Consider the following 17981-nt stretch of genomic DNA (forward strand, 5'->3'; position numbering starts at 1 on the left):
GACTTTAAAAGGCAAAGCTCTGGCCCAGCCCTGGCTTAGTCTGCCCTGAAGTTTATTGCAGTAACCCTGAGCTGAGATTTGCACTGCCAGGCAATTTATTGGATCAAATTGTTTAAATTTCTTGTTTAGCAATTATATGGCCTCTGGGCTCTGCCTAAAACCACGGGACAAAAGATCTTACAGTCCTGTACAGCTTTGTGTGCTTGTAGACTGAGATTCAGCCTTCCTGACTTTAGAAATGCCTATGGTCAGACATTTATATTAAGCTTATTGCACAGGCTCTTTCCACTATCAATAAAGAAGGAGAGCAAGGACAAGAGAGAGGCCTCCAAAGAATATTAACTGATTCTGGACATATTTTGTTCTCTCAGGGTGTCATACATGATCCTCTTCCTGGAGATGAAAATTGGAGAAGTGGTTTGGACTAGATAGCTGACATTTATTTAGCAAATAAAAAGGCAAAATAAGCCCTGCCTCATCTGCCACTGCAGAAATAAAGTTAAATGTTTTTTTCAGTTGGCTTTGTGATGGAATTACCTGACCCATGTGTATGGATAGCACAGCTCTAAAGAGGATACTTCATATGAAAGCTCATTTCTCTGTATAATACACTTAGCCAAGTCATGCTAACCTGCCCTTTCCAAACATCTTTTTGTAAGGCTAAGGAATTGGATGATCACACTCAAAGAACTACAGAGAATGGCTCCATATTCCCAGTGATGAGTGGCTTTCCTCAGGCCCTGGTATGGGGACCAGTGCTGTTCAGTGTCCTGGTTAGGGCCAGGATAAAGGGGATTTTCTGTCTTGTCCTTTTGCTTTCAGCTCAGTCTCTTGTAAGCAGCTGCACTTGCTGAAATTCACAGCAAGTTTCTCAGACAGTGTCTGCTTCTAGGACTGATCCCACTCCATGGTTAGAGTTCCAGCCAGAGCCTGGTGTGCAGAGCCAAGGACACTGCTCAGCTCTGAGGAACATTTTACCCTCCAGGAGGAATAAAGAGGTCCCACCTGCAGCCTCCTTTGGGGAGGAAGGGACAAGAGAGATGCCAGAACTGACCAAACAGAGGATTCCATCCCATACACCTCAGACTCAGGAGAAATCTCAGGGATCACCAGGCTCAAGCCAGCTTCCAGCTTCCTGCCCTTCCTGCCTTTCCTGCTTCCCTTCCTTCACCCCTTCCCTGTTTCCTTCAGCATCCTGGGAGGATTCCATCCCTTCCTCTGCCTGTGCTCCTGATCCATCCCAGCCTGAATCTCTGTGTTCCTGCCTCCAGCTCCCAACTGCTGCTGACCCCAGGATTCCAGCCTGGACTGTCCCAGGGCTGCCCTGCAGCCTCAGTGGGGATGGGAGAGTTCTTGGGGGAGAGGGGGAAGAACCTGGGATCAATTTTCCTGTATATTTGTATAGATTTAGTCATTTTTCCTATTTATCATTCCTGTTTCATTAAAGCTGTGTAGTTCAGTTTCCAACCCATCAGTCTCTCTCCATTATTCTCTCTCCTTTCTTTATCAGGGAGGAAAGAGAGATTCATAGAGAGTGTCTGGTACTTGGTTTAATTGCCAGGGCAGTGTTAAACCCTGACAGTCAGCATCTTTGTTGGTGAGATGAGCAGTGGGATTGAGAGCACCCTCAGAACGTTTGCCAGAAATGGTGCTGTTTAAATAGAGTCCTATGATGAAGCTAAGGGTTACAGCAAAATATTTTGTGCAGAGGAAAATAAAACTAAGGGACAAGGAAGTTACAGGTTCTCCAAGATTCCTTCTTTTCTGTTTGTTGTGTATTTAGGAGCACAGCCTGAAAGAATGAGATTTGTTTCTGACTGCATGAACAGGTTTTTCCCTTTGGCTTTCCAGTTGTTAAACATTGTTGGCTATGCCTCAAGGCTTCTCCTTTTCTGACTTTACAGAGGGCATTCTGATGGATGCCAGTTTCATTTGCCTCTTTTAAACTTTAGGTCTTGGTGCCCAGCTGGTTTGAAGACATTTTTGTTTTAAGATGAAGAAGACAGAATCCAATTTTGAGGTTTTTTTTCTCAGTTTAAAGTTCCTCTTGTTGTTAAACAGAATTTAGGAAAGGCCTGAAAAACTACAGGGCAGACAGGCCAATTATGGCTCTAACTTGAAAATGGCACAGTACTGGAGGATCTGATTTTCTACCAACACTGAAATGGAACCCTAGGATCTCAGCAGCTGTGTTATGAAGCTCATTTACCATTGAACTCAGAGGTTCACTGTGGTTGTGGTTTGATACAGAGAAATTAGGTGAGCTCTGAATGTGCAGGATGTTCAGGGATTTCTCTGTTCCTAGGTGCCTTTTCCTTGGATCCCATTATTCAGGACAATGAGGGAGAGAGAGATACAAGGTGAGCACATCTGGCATGCAGAAAGGTGACAACCCAAAAGTTTCAGTGGTATCTGTTCTCCTGTTACAGCATTATCTGTTATCCCCTGGATAATATTGACAAGCAGGTTCTCTCTTTTACAGAGATTCTCTCATCCAGATCATCAACCCCAGAAGCTACAGCCTGGGATTTTTGGCTGTGCCCACAATGTTTTCAGCATCTCAGAGCTGTACAAATGGCTGGCACTGTGTTATGTAGTATTATTGCTGTTAGGCTTTAAATAAAAACTATTAAATAAAAACTATTAATAATAGAATAAAGTCTTTAAATAAGACTTCAAACAAGTCACACAGAAGCAGCCAATAACTGCATGTTTTCACTTTTTTTTTTCTTTTTTCTTTTGCAATGCTCACTGATCACATTGGAGTCTGCTCTCTGCTATGTACTACTTTTTTTTTTTTTTAATAATTAAATACAAATACATTTAAATTATTGACATTTCTGTGTTAAAATCTTGCTTCAGCACAGCCCTGGGAGTTGTATACCCCTGGGCAGTTATTTCTCCCATGTAGCAAATGTAAAAATGTCCCTCAAACCCCCACATACAAGGTTTTGCACTGACCTTTCCAAGGAGCCCAGCAATAAGTGGCCAGGTGGTACAGGCATTTACAGCCCCAGGCTGTTGAAACCACCTCAACATGATCAAAGTCACTCAGGTTGACACTTTCCAAAAGCAGAAAAGGAATCATTTTTACTTTCTCTATGTATTTTCTTTTTTTCTGGATATATCTTTTTTTCTGTGCATTGCCTAGGAAGACATTTTAGCCCCCTTGAGTAGCTAAAATAAAGAAGATATTCTCAGGCAGTCACTTGAGGACAGATTTATGAGAAAACTTCTTTGCAGTGTGAAACTTGCACTATCAGAAAGATGCTTTAGAAGGTGCCTCATTACTTCTTGACAAGATTGCTTTCCAAAGAGGGAACTATTCTGTAAGCTTTCCTCTACAGAGTGTAAAAACTTCTGAGCTTTTTTGCCTTATTGCTTCTCTCTAAAGCATTGGTAAAGTATCCAGACCAGCACTGCACAAGACCCTTTTGGTTTTATTACCTCCAATGATGCTCTTCTTTTTTTCATAGTAACACAATGACATTTTTAATAACAATTTGGGGTAGGTATCCAGCCCTCAGCTCCTGCATTTCTGTTCGCCATCACACAACGTTTTTTATTCTTTGTTTTTTTTTTTTATTATTATTATTTTTGTTCTTTATTCTTTTAGTTTCTCAAGGCACTGCTGATCTTTGTAATTATGGGCCCAAGCAGATGAGACATTTGGATTGATTTAAAGCTGTCCTGTTAAATATGCTAGAGCTTTTTCATGTAGAGCAGCATTACCACCTTGTGGCCATTTAGCCTGCTCATTACTGGGCTCAGGACCTGTGCATTCAGCAATCTTCTCTGCTTTATCACTGTCCTGTGCTTTCAGCAAAAATTAGATAACTGAAGCATTAAGAACAAACAACCCTAATATTTTCTGCTTATTATTATTTTAAAATCAAACCCATTTTTTTTTGATTCTTACTTTTAAGCAAGCAATCTAAAGAGGTTTGTGAGATTGAGATTGTAGCTGGAATGAAATGTACTGGTTTTATAACAGCAAAGGTCTGACCATTATTCCGTGGTCAAAATTAGTTCATGGTCCAAAAAAATAAGTGCTTGGTAGAAAAGGCAGAAAGAAAATTTCAGTTCTGTATCAGGAAAATGCTTTCTAATAGTAAAGGACAATGAGGCACTTACTGAGTAGCTTGCTGGAGGGATTGTGAAGAGTTTAAAACTGGAGGTCTTAAAAAAAAAAAAAAAAAGCACTCTTCAGATACAGTTTGTGAGCATCTGATCTTGCTGTGAACAAGAGAATAATTTAGATGAGCTCTTGCATTTCTTTCCTGTCCAACAACTGAAGGATTAGTAGGCTTGCAAGTGGGAAAAGAAATCAGTCTGTGAGGAATTCCTGGCATCTCCTTGGTAGATTGGTTGGCTTGATGATTTATTTATGTTAGGAAAGGCTACGATGATAGAATAATTTCTGGTGATGTAAAAATTGGCTTCTGAATTAAAAATAGTTTTGTCTATATTGATTTCTTTGTCTTTTTCTTGCATGTAGTAATAAAGCTAGAGATACCAAAGCTATGAGAAAGTTACCAGAGGCCATTCTGCTGCTTGTGACAGAGCTGTAGGAATCATCTCCTGACACAAGTCTGGTTGCTGTCCTATGAATTTTTCTTCATCATTAGCATAAATCTTCAAGATTTCTCCTTTAGCTCACTTAAATAAATTGTCAGCCTCAACGTAATCATATAACTAAGTCCCTGCTGATAGACACTTACTTCCAAACTCTTAAGTAGCTTTTTCATCGAAGGAAGAATAGCCAGAAACCACAGGTATGGCCACTACTGCAGCTGATTCCCAAAATCCCAGCAGCACAAGGCACCTTCCACTTCCCACTGCAGTATTTTGGCTCTGTTGAGAAAAAAAAATAATCAGAGACAAATAATCGAGGCAGAAACATTAATTCATCCTGTTTAGAACACACATCTCCTCTTACATTACCTCTTAAGGATGGCTTTTCAACTGGAATGAATCCACATTTTTTCTCAGAAATAAATGATTTTCCTGGGTACCATTCTAGCTCCCAAGCACGGGGGGCTGGGCTGAGGAGCTTGGGTGGACAAGGCAGGGATATGGATATGGATATGGATATGGATATGGATATGGATATGGTTATGGATATGGGAGGCAGGGGAAGGCAGCATGGGAGGACCACAGGGATGCTGTTTGCCAAAACTCAATTAGAGTTCAAGGTGGCCAGGACTGTGAGGGACAACAAAAAGGGCTTTAAAATTCTGTTGCCAGCCAAAGGAGGAGGAGCAGAGGTTGTACCATTGATCCATGATTTGATGAGGTTGAATCACCTCACAAATTGCAGTGGGGACAAAGCAGAGCTGTTCAATTTCTTTATCTCTGGCAATGATGGGCCCTGAAATCCTCCAGACCTCCCAGCCAGCTCTGCATTTGAGATTTGCTGCTCCAGCTGAAAGTCTGATGAGGCCCAGAGGGATTCAAGAACAAGACTTCACTCCATTATTTTCTCTGGTATGGGAATCTGGAAAGATCCCAGTTTAAGAAGGGTAAGGCAGAAGACCCTGGTAATTACAGGCCTGTCAGTCTCAATTCAGTGCCTGGTAAAATCAGGAAGGAAGTTATTCTGACAGTCACTGAAAACCAGCTGAGATCCAATGCAGTCATGGTCACAACCAACATGGGATCAGAAGGGAAAAATCCTCTTTAACTACATCTCCTTTTACACCAAGGGCACCCCTCCATCTGGTCAAGGGCAGCCAGTAGGTGTGGAGTTTTAGGAGTTTTAGCAAAGCTTTTGATACCTGTGTCTCCAAGCATCCTTCTGGATAAAATGCCCAACACATTGGGTGAACAATTGGCTGATGGGTGAGGCTCAGAGCAAATGGGATTACATCAAGCTGGCAGCTTTATCAGATATTCCTGACCTAGCAGCATGTGTACTTTTTATTACTCTTTCAAAAAAAAAAAAAAAAAACAAACAACAAAGAAACCCCATCAAACCTTACTCAAATGCTTGTTGGATCTGACCAAAAGCATACTTTGTACATTTTGGAAAATATCCATCAGATCAGAGGCTGAGTAATTATCAGAGGAAGAGCACAGGCTGATGGACAAAGTGAGATAACCTTGCAGGGTCAGATTATCCACTGCTGGCCTGGCATTTGGAACACATTCTGCTGTGCAATAATGTTCTGCAAAATTTGTCAGTATGTACCCTCTAGTGCACAGCAACATTTTGAAAAGATGGTGTTTCACTGCACTTTGTATAGAGTGAAAGTCACTTGAATGTGAAAAAACAGTCTTAGGTTCTGTATCCTCTCAAACTTTTCCTCATTGTTGATATATTCATGTAAATGGATCCATACAGCACAGCTCTTTCCTAGGCATTAAGTAGGATCATAAAATCATGGAATGGGTTGGGTTGGAAGGGACCTTAAAGCTCATCCAGTCCCAACCCCCTGCATGGGCAGGGACACCTCCCACAGCCCAAGGGTGCTCCAAGCCCCATCCAACCTGGGCTGAGACACTGCCAGGGATGGGGCAGCCACAGCTTCCCTGGGCAGCCTGGGACAGGGGCTCAGCACCCTCAAATTAAAGAATTTCTTCCTCATGTCCAACCTCCATCTCCCCTCTTCCAGTTTTAACCCTTTCCCCTTGTCCTCTCCCTACCCCCCATGTCCAAAGCCCTCCCCCAGCTTTCTTGTAGCCCCTTCAGATATTGGGAGGTTGCTCTGAGCTCCCCTGGGAGCCTCCTCTTCTCCAGGCTGAACAACCCCAATCCCTCAGCCTGGCTTCCCAGGGAGGTGCTCAGCCCTCTGAGCATTTCAGTGGCTCCTCTGGACACCTTCCAGGAGCTCTGTGTCCTTCTGATGTTGGTTTCTGCAGAACTGGACACAGAACTCCAGGTGGGGTCTGAGCAGAGGGGGAGAATCCCCTCCCCTGAGCACTGTCTGTGCTGCTGTTGGTGCCCCCAGGACACGGCTGGGTTCTGGACTCCAAGCACACCCTGAGGGCTCATGTGGAGCTCCTGCTCCATCCTCACCCCCAAGTCCTTCTCCTCAGGGCTGTCTTTATGCCACTCTTTTGCTGAACTCAGATTAAAGCATCACATAAAATACAATATTTTTTTTAAATGTTGGAATGAACAGGAGATTTTCTTCAAGAATGTGGATCTGATATTATTACCAATGTAGGAATAGGATCCTACAGGCAGGGTTTGTTATCTATCACATTTGTGACCTCAAAGACTCCATATAGCAGCAGTTTGAGGTGACTGTGCTTCTCAGTTAGATAAAGTACCCAATAAGAAGTCTTTATGTTGTACTTCACTGCAATTTTGCAGACTGCAGATGCAGTGTAACCTTATACTTTAACAGGGGCTTTGCATACGATGTATTGTGTGCTGGTATTTAATTTTAAAATGAAACAAGGTGGTTGCTCTTTATTTTTATTTTATGCTTTACCTACAGAAAAATTTAACCAAGGCAAAATTTTACACTAGAACACCACAGGAGAGGAAAAAAAAACAGACAAACAAAAAACCAACCAAACAAAAACCAGAGGACAGAAGGCTGCTTACTATTTACCAGATGGATGCAAACAATGATTCTCATCTTCAGCTCATTTGAATCTTTTGTATAGAACTCAATCTAAATCTACATTACAACAAAATAAAATACACTCTTCTTCAAGACTGGTTTGTTTCCTCTGGTGAAGGTAGTTTGTCAAGTGCTCCCACCTCTGAGTAAAGGAGAAAAAAAGAAAAGAATTAACAGATATGTAAGTAGCCATATTCATCTTAGCAATTTAAATCATTAAATCCAATTTCAGTAGTATGTATTTTTATATTTTTTTCTCTCAGTTATGACAGGTAAATCCTTGAGCTTTTCATATTTTAATTTATAAACAATTAGTTTTACTTTTAAATGTTAAATGTTTCTAATTGACAGGCGTGTCAATTAGAAAAGAAAGGCTAAAGAAAGCAAAGAAAGGTTAAAGAAAGCAAAGAAAGGTTAAAGAAAGCATGGCCCCTTGATGAGCAGGAGTGGCAAAGAGGTAACAGTGGATGAGAAGAGGGCTCTCAACTTTTTGGTTTTGCTCTTCACTGGCAGCCTCTCTTCTCACACCTTCCAAGCTGAAGGAGCACAAGATGGGGACAAGAGGGACAAAGTACTTCCCACTGGAATCACCATTCTTGGAAAGGACCTTCAAGATCATCAAGTCCAACCATCAGTCCCACACCATCTTAACCCCTAAATCATCTCCTGAAGTGCCACATCTCCCCATTTTTTGGAAAACCTCCAGGGATGGTGACTCCCCCACCTCCCTGGGCAGTGCTTCACCACTCTTTCAGTAAAGAGATCCTTCCTAATATCTACTATGAACCTCCTCTGGGACAACTTGAACCCATCTCCTCTTGTCCTATCAGTAGTCCCTGGGTTGAAGAGCCCAACACCCCCCTCACTCCAGGCTCCTTTCAGGGAGCTGTCAGAGCAATGAGTTCTCCCCTCAGCCTCCTCCTCTCCAGGCTGGACAGCCCCAGCTCCTTCAGCCTCGTCCTCACACCTCTTCTCCAGACCCCTATCAGCCCAGCCACCCTTCTCTGCACCCTCTCCAGCACCTCCATATCCTCCCCAAACTGGGGAGCACACCATACTCCAGATAAGATTTGGGACCACCTGAGGAGCCTGAACATCTGTAATTCTATGGGACCTGATGAGATGCATTCCAGAGTCCTGAGGGAGCTGCCAAGGCAGTCCCCAGGGTATCTGACAAATCATGGCAGGCAGGCAAAGTCCCTGGTGACTGACAGAAGGGAAACATTACACTCATTTTAAAAAAGGGTAGAAAGGAGAAGCCTGTTGAGCTGTCAGCCAGGGAGATCTTGGAACAGATCTTCCTAGAAGCTCTAACAAGGCACAGGGAGGACAGGGAGGTTTAAGCCAGCCAGCATGGCTTTACTAAAGGCAAGTCCTGCCTGACCAGCCCAGGGGCTTTCTGCAATGCAGTGACAGGACAAGGACAGAGCTCTGGGTGTGATCTATCTGGAGTTCTGCAAGGCCTTTGACACAGTCCTCCAACATCTTTCTCTCTAAGTTGGAAAGGTAGGGATTTGATGGACGGACTGTTCAGAGGATAAGGAATTGGCTGGATGGGTGACAAGTGGTCACCTCAGCTTTCTGTACTGGGACCAGTGCTGTTTAATATCTTCATCAACAACATAGACAGTGGGACAGAGGACCCTCAGCAAGTTTGGGGTTGACACCAAGCTGAAAGGTGCAGCCAACATACCCAGAGGGATGGGATGTCATCCAGGGGGACCTGGGCAAGGTAGAGAGATGGACCCATGTGAACTTCATGAGGTTCAGCAAGTCCAAGGTCCTGCATCTGAGTAGGGGCAATGCCCATTATCAGGACAGGCTGGGGGATGATGTGATAGAAAGCAGCCCTGCAGAAAGGGACTTGGGGTGCTGGTGAATGAGAGGCTGGACAAGAGCCAGCACTGCATGGCTGTAATCCATAGGGCCAGCTGCATCCTGGGCTGCATCAAATGGAGTTGTGGCCAGCAGATGGAGAGAAGTCATCCTGCCTCTCTGCTTTCCTGACCTCACCTGGATTAACTGTGTCCAGCTCCCTCAACACAATAAGGACACAGAGATGCTGGAGCAGGCTCAGGGGAGGGCCACAAAAATTATCAGAGGGCTGGAGCACCTCTCCTACAAAGAGAGGCTGAGAGCTGGGGTTGTGCAGCCTGAAGAAGAGGAGGCTTCAGGGAGACCTTACAGGGACCTTCCAGTACCTGAAGGGGCAGGAAAGCTGGGGAGGGGCTGTTTCAAAGGCCATGCAGTCATAGGATGAGGGGCGATGGTCTTAAACAAGATCAGGGCACATTTAGATTAGACATTAGAAGTTCTCACTATGAGGGTGTTGAAACACTAGAACAGGTTGCCCAAAGAAGTGGTAGAGGCATTCAAGGTCAGGCTTGATGGGGCTCTGAGCAACCTGATCTGGTTGAAGATGTACCTGCTCATTGCAAGAGGGTGGTGACCCTTAAAGGTCTCTTCCAACCCAATGCATTCTCTGATTCATTCTGTGATCCTATCAACCATTGTTAAGGGATAACATGGTAACATTCTGCATCCTTTGAAACCTGAGAATACAAGAACTGTCCCAGGGAAAAGCCACTGTATATGACCTAAAGATTCCTTTTCTTATGAGGAAAGATTATACCATCTTTTGCTGAATAAAACCAGCTATTTGTCACCACTGTCCTAAACAAGGAATTGTTACTCAGAGCTGCAATACAGCCTTTTTTTTCCTCATTTGTCCCATGGAAACAATGATTTGTATTTCTGTATAATGCATTTTATTTTCTGCTCCTCCAACTTAGCAGCTCCTAGCCTACTCATTGCATGCTTGAGCTCAACATTTCATACATGGCCTGATTTTGCTGTGGAAGAAATCATCTAAAATCTAAAATTTTCCTGTTTGGAGAAACTGGAGCTTTGAGAAGATGCAGAGGCAATTCTGTGAGAACAAGAAACATGAAGATGCTTCGTTTTCATGTCTACCCCACTCTTGGGTGTGGGTTTCCATCAAGTTTCAGGGTGGTTTTGACCCATGCAGGTACAATGGGCTGAGAAGGGCAAAGCCCAGGCTCACTGCCTCAGGCTGGCCAACACATCCCATAAATGTCACCCTCACTCTATTAGGGGAATTTTAAGGGCATGTTTTTTCCTCTCCCATGGCTGCCTTTACAAGAGGGTTCGGGTACTGTCTCATCAGTCATCCTACACCTGAGGCCACCTCCTCCTCTTGCTGGGACTGTCACACTCTGCAGGCAGTGCTGGCATTCAGCCTTCTCTGTACAACTGCAGCTGCTACGAGGAGCTGAGTGTGGCTTTGTACCTTGGATCAGCATCAGGGTTAATGCTAGACTATTATTATTATTATTATTATTATTTCAAATCTGTTTCCTTCTTGTTTTAAATTTTAAAAATATTTTGTAAAGATCAGAATTGTTTTTTAAAAGGCAAAACTAATGAAAACTGAGAAGCAGACAGAATTCTCTTGCACCTCATGCTATAATGAAGTTTCCTTTCTAACAGCTTAATGTGTAAGCTCTACGCTCAGTTTTACAGTTCTGTACACAATTTTGAGACTCCCTTTTACTAGCAGAACTGTGAGCTGTTTGTCAAAGCACAGCAGGGTGGTTCTGCAGTTTTATGACATCACTTTACCTTAGAACACATGCAGAAAGGGAGATGCATTTCTTTTGTCATTAACAAGTGTTTCAGAATTTCAACCACCTGCTCTTGGCATTAAGCTGAGGCCTTATTTAATCTGTTGCTGAATTGTTTAATACTAACTCCCATGTAATCATGCCATATTGAGTTTGTTTTCAGATGTTCTAAAAGCTGGGCCCATACAATTTTAGTGAGAGCTGTTATAATTTTCACAATGCCCAGGGTAATCAAACAGTGTTAGAATCCTGCTACGTTGGATATTCATTGACTTGCAGCTGGCTGGGACTGCTGGCACTCTCTAAATCAGGCCTTCTCTTAATTTTCCTACTAAATTATTCATTTTAATAAAATGAAATGTATAGTTCCTTCCTCCTTCTCCCCCGAGATGCTGCTCAGAGCCTTGCATACTCAACTCTGTAGCAGCCTTGTGCATCCAAGGGTAGTTCTGTCTTCTCAGTAAATGTCACACGTGAAAGTGTGAAGCCTTAAAAAGGTGTTCACTAACCTTGTGAAACATGAGAAAGGTGTTCACTAACCTTTGAGGTGCAAGTAAGTCAAGAACTCGATCAGTGTGCGCACAACGTTCTCGTCAGGCAGCGTCCTTCCCAGATTCCCTGTAAAACAAGTTGGTTGTTAATTAACATTAACATGGTTCAAAGATCAGATGCAGGTGACATTGTGGCTACTCTGAAAAAGCTATCCAAATATTATTGTTCCTTAAAATCCTTAATGGAAAACCTCCTTTTTAGGAGGCACTTTTTAGGTTAGGTGACTGCAAGTCCTCAGAATTAAACTTTCCCAGCTTGGTGTGCTACACAGGAGCTGCTTTCACACCTTAATGGCCATGACTTTTAAGACCTTCTGAGGTCTGTCCCAAAAGAAAGTTCCTCTGCTGCCAACTCCCTCCCTTGTGTCTGCTAGGCTGGGATTGGTAAGGAAAGTAAATTTAGCAAACAAAACCATCAGCTTTGCAAAATAGTTAAAAACTTCTTCACAGAGTCTGGTTTTGTTCCCAATAAACCATTCAAGTGATACAAAAGTGGTTTGTAGCCCAAAAGCTAAGCCTGAAACTTACCCAGCAGCTCAGAAGGGGGGGGGTGTTTGCATAGGTATTTCATACAATTTATTTATAAATTTATCAAAAATTTATTTTTGGTGCTTTTTAAACAGCCCAATGTATCAGTCTCCTGGGGAGCTTGTCACTGCACTTTGGGAGGCTGAGAAATGAGCTTTCTGTATTTATTTAAAAAAAAAACAAACCAAACCAAATCAAAAAGGGAGTAGAACAAACAGCAGGTAATTTCCCTAGAATTTTTAGTTCTCTGCATCCACAACAGATGGGTGCCAAGAGCTGCCTGACAGTCCCATTATTACATCAATTAAATACAGTTCCTGAGAGATTGACTTAGCAACAGGCTGGGGGAGTTCTTCCAGGGTGGAAGAGAAGATTTAGTGACACAGAGGTCAGAAGGCAGCCTGAGCTCTGTAACACAAATAGAAAATATTGATGGGAAGCTGGAAGGACACAGAGGTTTCTGGAGTCAGCATTTAAGAACCAAATTAAGAAATTTGTATTTAAAATTCTTGCCTTCCAATCTGTGAACTGACAGAAAGATATTATTACTCACATTAATAACACTCGTATTATCTGAAGTTTTCCTTAATTTTTTATTCCCACCTAATCTGTTATGGATTTTTGTTATGATTCATTAATCTACTCTTAATGCCAGATTTTATTAGCAATGGGATATTTATTGGATAAATATTTTTTGATTATTGGATAAATATGTTTCTTTAGTCACTTGGCCATACCCTACATATGTATTTCTCTGCTATTTACCTTAGTTTTCTATAGCCAATTCCTTGCAAGTTCCTGGTAAAGAAACAGTTGTGCTCTTAGTATGTAAATATTTTCCTAATGCTTACAGGTTGTTTTGTTGTGATTTATTTTTTTTCCTTCCCTCTGGACCCAGTATTCTGTAGCATCCTTAGATTACAGCTTAGAGCTTTGCTACGTTTTCTGGAGAGCTTGTGAATTTTGCAGCATTCCTTCAAATAGAGAGAGCAGTCCTTTGCAGGAATTCTTTTACAGTAATAATGTCTATGCACACTGCCATTTTAAGACACTTTTGGAAATAAGCACAAGATTTTTTTTATTTACAAAAAAAACCAAATTAAAAATCTTTCACTTGCAGTTAAAATAAGAATTCTGACTACCTCATCCATTTGTTCTTATATTTAAATCTCCTCTGGAGAGAAACTTTAGGATAAACTTCAGCTTCAAAGAAAAAGGTTCTTTCCCATAGCTCAGCTGGGTTTTGTGTAGTACCTGACCAGAGAGCTTCTTAGAGATCATCCTGCTGTAAAGGAGATGGCAGAATACTCACAAAGACAACGTTGCCCTTGAGCTGCATTCTCAGATGGCAAATGCCTTCCTTTCACATTTTTTCTGACAGGAAAAATATTATTTTTCCACCAGTGTTTGAGAAAAGAGCCTATCTTGATCCCATCATCAAATGCAAACCACCAAAGTAAGCAACCAAAACCACCATGAAACTATGGAGCAGAACTAAACTGGCAGGAATTCTGAGAATGTAACAACTAAGATGTGTATTAATTAATGTTACTGTTGATTAAGTCCATGAAATTGTAATTAAGCACTTTATTTCTGAACTTATTCAGTGTCAGCTACATTTGCAAAGTTGGTTTAAAGTCACCTTTGAGAGCTTTGGGTGACAACTGCAGAATGAGGCTGCTTTGTCATTTACTAAATTCTGATACAACCTCGAATCTGTGTAGACTTGGCTTTGGTTTTCCCCAGATTCTCAGTCTTTGAATGAAGATAATCCATCTTAAATATAGGAAACGTTGTGGGATTTAGCATGAAATTGTATTTTTTTAAAAAAAAGTTAAGACACTTGAAGCATGAGCAGTGCCATATAGTTCTGATGAGTACTTGCAGCTCTGGAGCATCAGAATTAAAAAAAAAAAGAAATGTATTTGCCAGTTTCTATGCCTTTCCTTACTACAAAATTCCATTAAGGGCTTTTTCTTTGCTGAGAAAAATAAACTCTTGAGTGTCATGTCTTGGAGGACATTTGAAATAGTAATTTAAACATAAAAACAGGTTTATTCTAAGTAATATGATCTATTCTACTTTAAAAGCAATATAATTACAGCACTTCTCAAAGGCACCAAGATGTTTTAAATTGCAGCCCTGTATAAAGAGCACACTCAATGGCCAAATTCCATTTTTCCTCTTTCCATATGTTTATTGGGATTTTTGGTACAGTGCAGGAATAGCCCTGTACCTAGGTACTTATTTAATAACACTAAATAAGCAACTAAACATAAAAAACATTAAAAATACTGATTTTTAGAATTCCATTACCTGCTTTAACATCATCATCAGGCTGCAGTTCACGTTTACCTGTGAATCCATGTTTGTCATTAAAAGATCTGTGGTTATCTACTGCATCTGGTAAGTTAAAAATCAGAAGAGTTAATTAGTTTAACAACAGCCTTTGGGATATTGCAAACTTTTAATGTATTTCAAAGAAAAAAATCCTTTGTTAGAGCTGTTTGAGGCCAATACATTTACAGACATTTGGTGTGTTTAAGATTAATTAGTTGTTTGGTTTGGGTTTTTTTTTTGTTTTGTTTTTGCTTGTTTCATTTTTTTGGTTTTTTTGGTTTTTAGACATCAACAAGGTTACTTAAAAAAATGAAGAGAGTTACAGTAAGTATCTGTAGTATTTGTCATGGATTATGAAGGCTGAAAATATAGAAATATCTGTAATGAGTGTTGTTACAACAACAAATAATGGTAAAGGATAGGAATTAGAGATAGCTTAGCACTACATTTCACTTTTCTTATAATTTACCTTTGTGGTTCCCATATTTGTACACCACTGTACTCCTGTGCTTTAAAAACTTATACAATAAATATTTTTTACATAATGAAAAAATATGGATGTGGCACTCAGTGCCATGGTCTAGCAACCGCAACGGTGGATCAAGGGTTGGACTTGATGATCTCTGAGGTCCCTTCCAACCCAGCCGATTCTATGATTCTATGTAATGAGTTTTCATGTTATTTGTTTTCTATATTTTTTTTCCATTAAAGAAGTTGGGTAGAAAAACCATTTTTAAATAGATTTAAAAGTGGAATCTTAAATAAATTGAGAATATTTAGTCATTCTTTGACATTTAAGATGCTATAAGATACTGCAACACTTCCAGAGAGGTAGTGAGGAGCATTTACCATAAGAAAACCACAAAGTACTGTCCCACATGAGTTTCAGTCTTTATGTCTTACCAGCTTACCAGAGCAAGTTGCTGTACAAGAAAAAAAGTCTCTAACTTGATATAATGCAAAATATATTTTGACTTACGTGGCCCAAGCAGGTAACCAGCACTATTCAAAGTCCATCCCCTTTTTTCTTTTGCCTTAAAGAAAATAAAATAAATAAAAATCAGCTATCTTATTACATGACCTGAGCAGTGTTTTCTAAAGACAGAGCAAACAACAACCAACAGGACATTCTGTGAGCAGGACACATCTTCTTGAAATCAAGAAGTACTGTGAAAAATAAAATCCAGTAATATTGAAGGAAATATTACTGGTGACCTCTTTTCCCCTCCCTAAGTTAGAAGTTTTGCTGTTGACAGCAAAGGTCTGAAGCTTTCACACCATAGTAGTGAAACTCATGGAATTCTCCAAGAGTGGGATTTACACTCTGAAGGCAGAAATTTTAATTTTGGACCCCCAGTTTATATTCCCTCCCCAAAATTACCTTCACAGCCAGCAATGTTTTCCATGAAGTGTTTGGGTTGGTTTAAAGCCACCTTTGAGAGCTCTGGGTGACAACTGCAGAATGAGGCTGCATTGTCATTCACTAAATTCTGATACAACCTCAAAACTGTGTTGACTTGGCTTTGGTTTTCCCCAGATTCTCAGTCTCTGAATGAAGATAATCCATCTTAAATACAGCAACACCATACATCCCATACAGTCTGTATGTACAATGCCTTTTCTGAGCCAAATGGGACATCCCTCCAATTCTGGTTAATAAATCAGACACTTTCCCCCTCCTTACTCATAGCATTTGTTGCCGGGGAGCAAAGTTACAATTCAAAGCCCAAAATTCTTAGCTAAAAACCTGTTTACTGCCCAAAATACTTTTGAGGGCTGCATCTCCTCACGTCCCTCTCCCTACTTATCACTAGGAGATTTCCTCCTCAGCTTGGACACGGATGCTGGCCGATGGACCGGACCTCCCGAAGTGCGGTGAGTACTTACTGAGAAAACCAGCCCGAATGTTTCTGACAGAGCGGCACAAAGGATGAAAGAGAGAAACAGGAAACCCGCGCACCTCTGCATCTGGAGAGAAACCACAGGAGGGGAAATGCCCCGAGTTACCGCCTTGCCCTCCAGCTACAGATCCCTCAGGTCGTGCGAGCATCCCCGTCACGAGTGGGACCCCTTTGCCTTGATGTGGCAGTGGGGCTGCCGTGTGCCCACCAAACTCCCCTGGGAGGGAGGGAGGCTCAGTGGGTCGGGGGGGGGGTACCTTGAGCTGGGGCGCGGCGGCCGCTCCCTCGCAGCGTTTCAGCGGGCGCTGCGGTTCCGAAGGCTGCGGTGCTGCCGGACGGCGCTCACCGCATGCCCAGCGTGCGGGGCTGCGAGGCTGCGAGGCTGAGGGATTCGGGGCTGCGAGGCTGCGGGGTGCGGGGCTGCGAGGCTGCGGGGTGCGGGGCTGCGAGGCTGAGGTCCCTCCACTCTTTATGGGCGGCAGCTGTGCCGTGGCGGAGGGGGCATCGCTGGGGAAGGGGAGGGGAGCCCAAAGCCGCCCTCCCTCCCATCTTCTCCTCCGCCTCCCCTGAGTCATTCCCCCTGGCCAAGCCGCTACATTAGGGAGGACAAAAATGACAGCAATTCAATTAGAGGTCCTCGGGAGCAGGCTGGAGGCTGCAGGGAGATAAGAGCCTGGGCAATTACCTCTGATGAGCAGGCAGAGGAGCTCTGCTCCGGGCAGCCTGGCCCGAGCCTGTCACCTGCTGAACCTCCGCAAGGACTCGGCTGGTGCTGGGGAGGAAGAAGGCACAAAGTGAATACAAATCGCAGAGCCAAACACAAAAGTCCGTGTGCTGCTGGCTCACAAGGCTCGTACCGTTTGGGGTTTGCATTAGAAAATACGGAGGAATTCCTACAGCCCCTGCTCCTGGAGCTTCCGAGTCCTTTACAGTCCTTCTGAGGGGACATTCCAAATCCCTTTGAGTCGTGTCCTTGAGCCAGCAGCAAAGCCCAAAAGGAGATGGGTCAAAACTTGATTATAATATTTCCTCACTGGTTTGTATCTATTTTTTATTTTTAAATTTTTTTTAATTTCTATTTTTATGTTTATATTTAAAGGCTGGGGATGCTCTCCCCAGTGATAGGACTAATTTACAATGAGTGAAGGTTCCTCAGTTTGCTTGCATGTTGGACCATCTTAGATCTTTTACAAATTACTTCTGATTCAAGAAGCCCATTGGTTTTAGACTTGACGTGTATAAAAACAAAAGAAAAACAACCCAAAAACCCCCACAACAAACAAACAAGAAAAAACCCAACAACAAAGTGCAATCCAAAAACCCCAAAACAAAATAAAACCCACCAGAATAAGAATTTTAGAGAAAAATTGTGGAAGTAAAGTACTGTACACATCAATAATTTGAGAAATTATTAAAAAAAAATAAATTAGTCTTGATACTTGT

General features: G+C 42.1%; 1 protein-coding gene across 1 annotated transcript; it reads right to left on the bottom strand.

The window, feature by feature from the left end:
• Nucleotides 1-7589: 7589 nt before the first annotated feature.
• Nucleotides 7590-17289, bottom strand: GAL (galanin and GMAP prepropeptide). Its single transcript, XM_030451117.1, has 7 exons — nt 17224-17289; nt 16796-17130; nt 16525-16605; nt 15617-15671; nt 14614-14700; nt 11759-11836; nt 7590-7716 (listed from the first exon to the last, which is right to left on the bottom strand). The coding sequence occupies exons 2-7, from the start codon at nt 17111-17113 to the stop codon at nt 7664-7666; spliced, it is 672 nt and encodes a 223-aa protein (XP_030306977.1). The 5' UTR covers nt 17114-17130; nt 17224-17289; the 3' UTR covers nt 7590-7663.
• Nucleotides 17290-17981: the final 692 nt, after the last annotated feature.

The sequence above is a fragment of the Calypte anna genome, chromosome 5, assembly GCF_003957555.1.
Source record: "Calypte anna isolate BGI_N300 chromosome 5, bCalAnn1_v1.p, whole genome shotgun sequence".
In the NCBI taxonomy this organism is placed as follows: Eukaryota; Metazoa; Chordata; class Aves; order Apodiformes; family Trochilidae; genus Calypte; species Calypte anna.

Bases quoted from the DNA above. Each gene is read 5' to 3' on its own strand.
- GAL (XM_030451117.1), bottom strand. From the start codon at position 17,113: ATGACTCAGGGGAGGCGGAGGAGAAGATGGGAGGGAGGGCGGCTTTGG. The intron at 15,672-16,524 runs GTAAGTACTCAC...ATTTTCTTTAAG, and splicing joins CATTCGGGCTGGTTTTCTCA to GCAAAAGAAAAAAGGGGATG. The intron at 7,717-11,758 runs GTTAGTGAACAC...TCCTTTACTCAG, and splicing joins GACTTACTTGCACCTCAAAG to AGGTGGGAGCACTTGACAAA.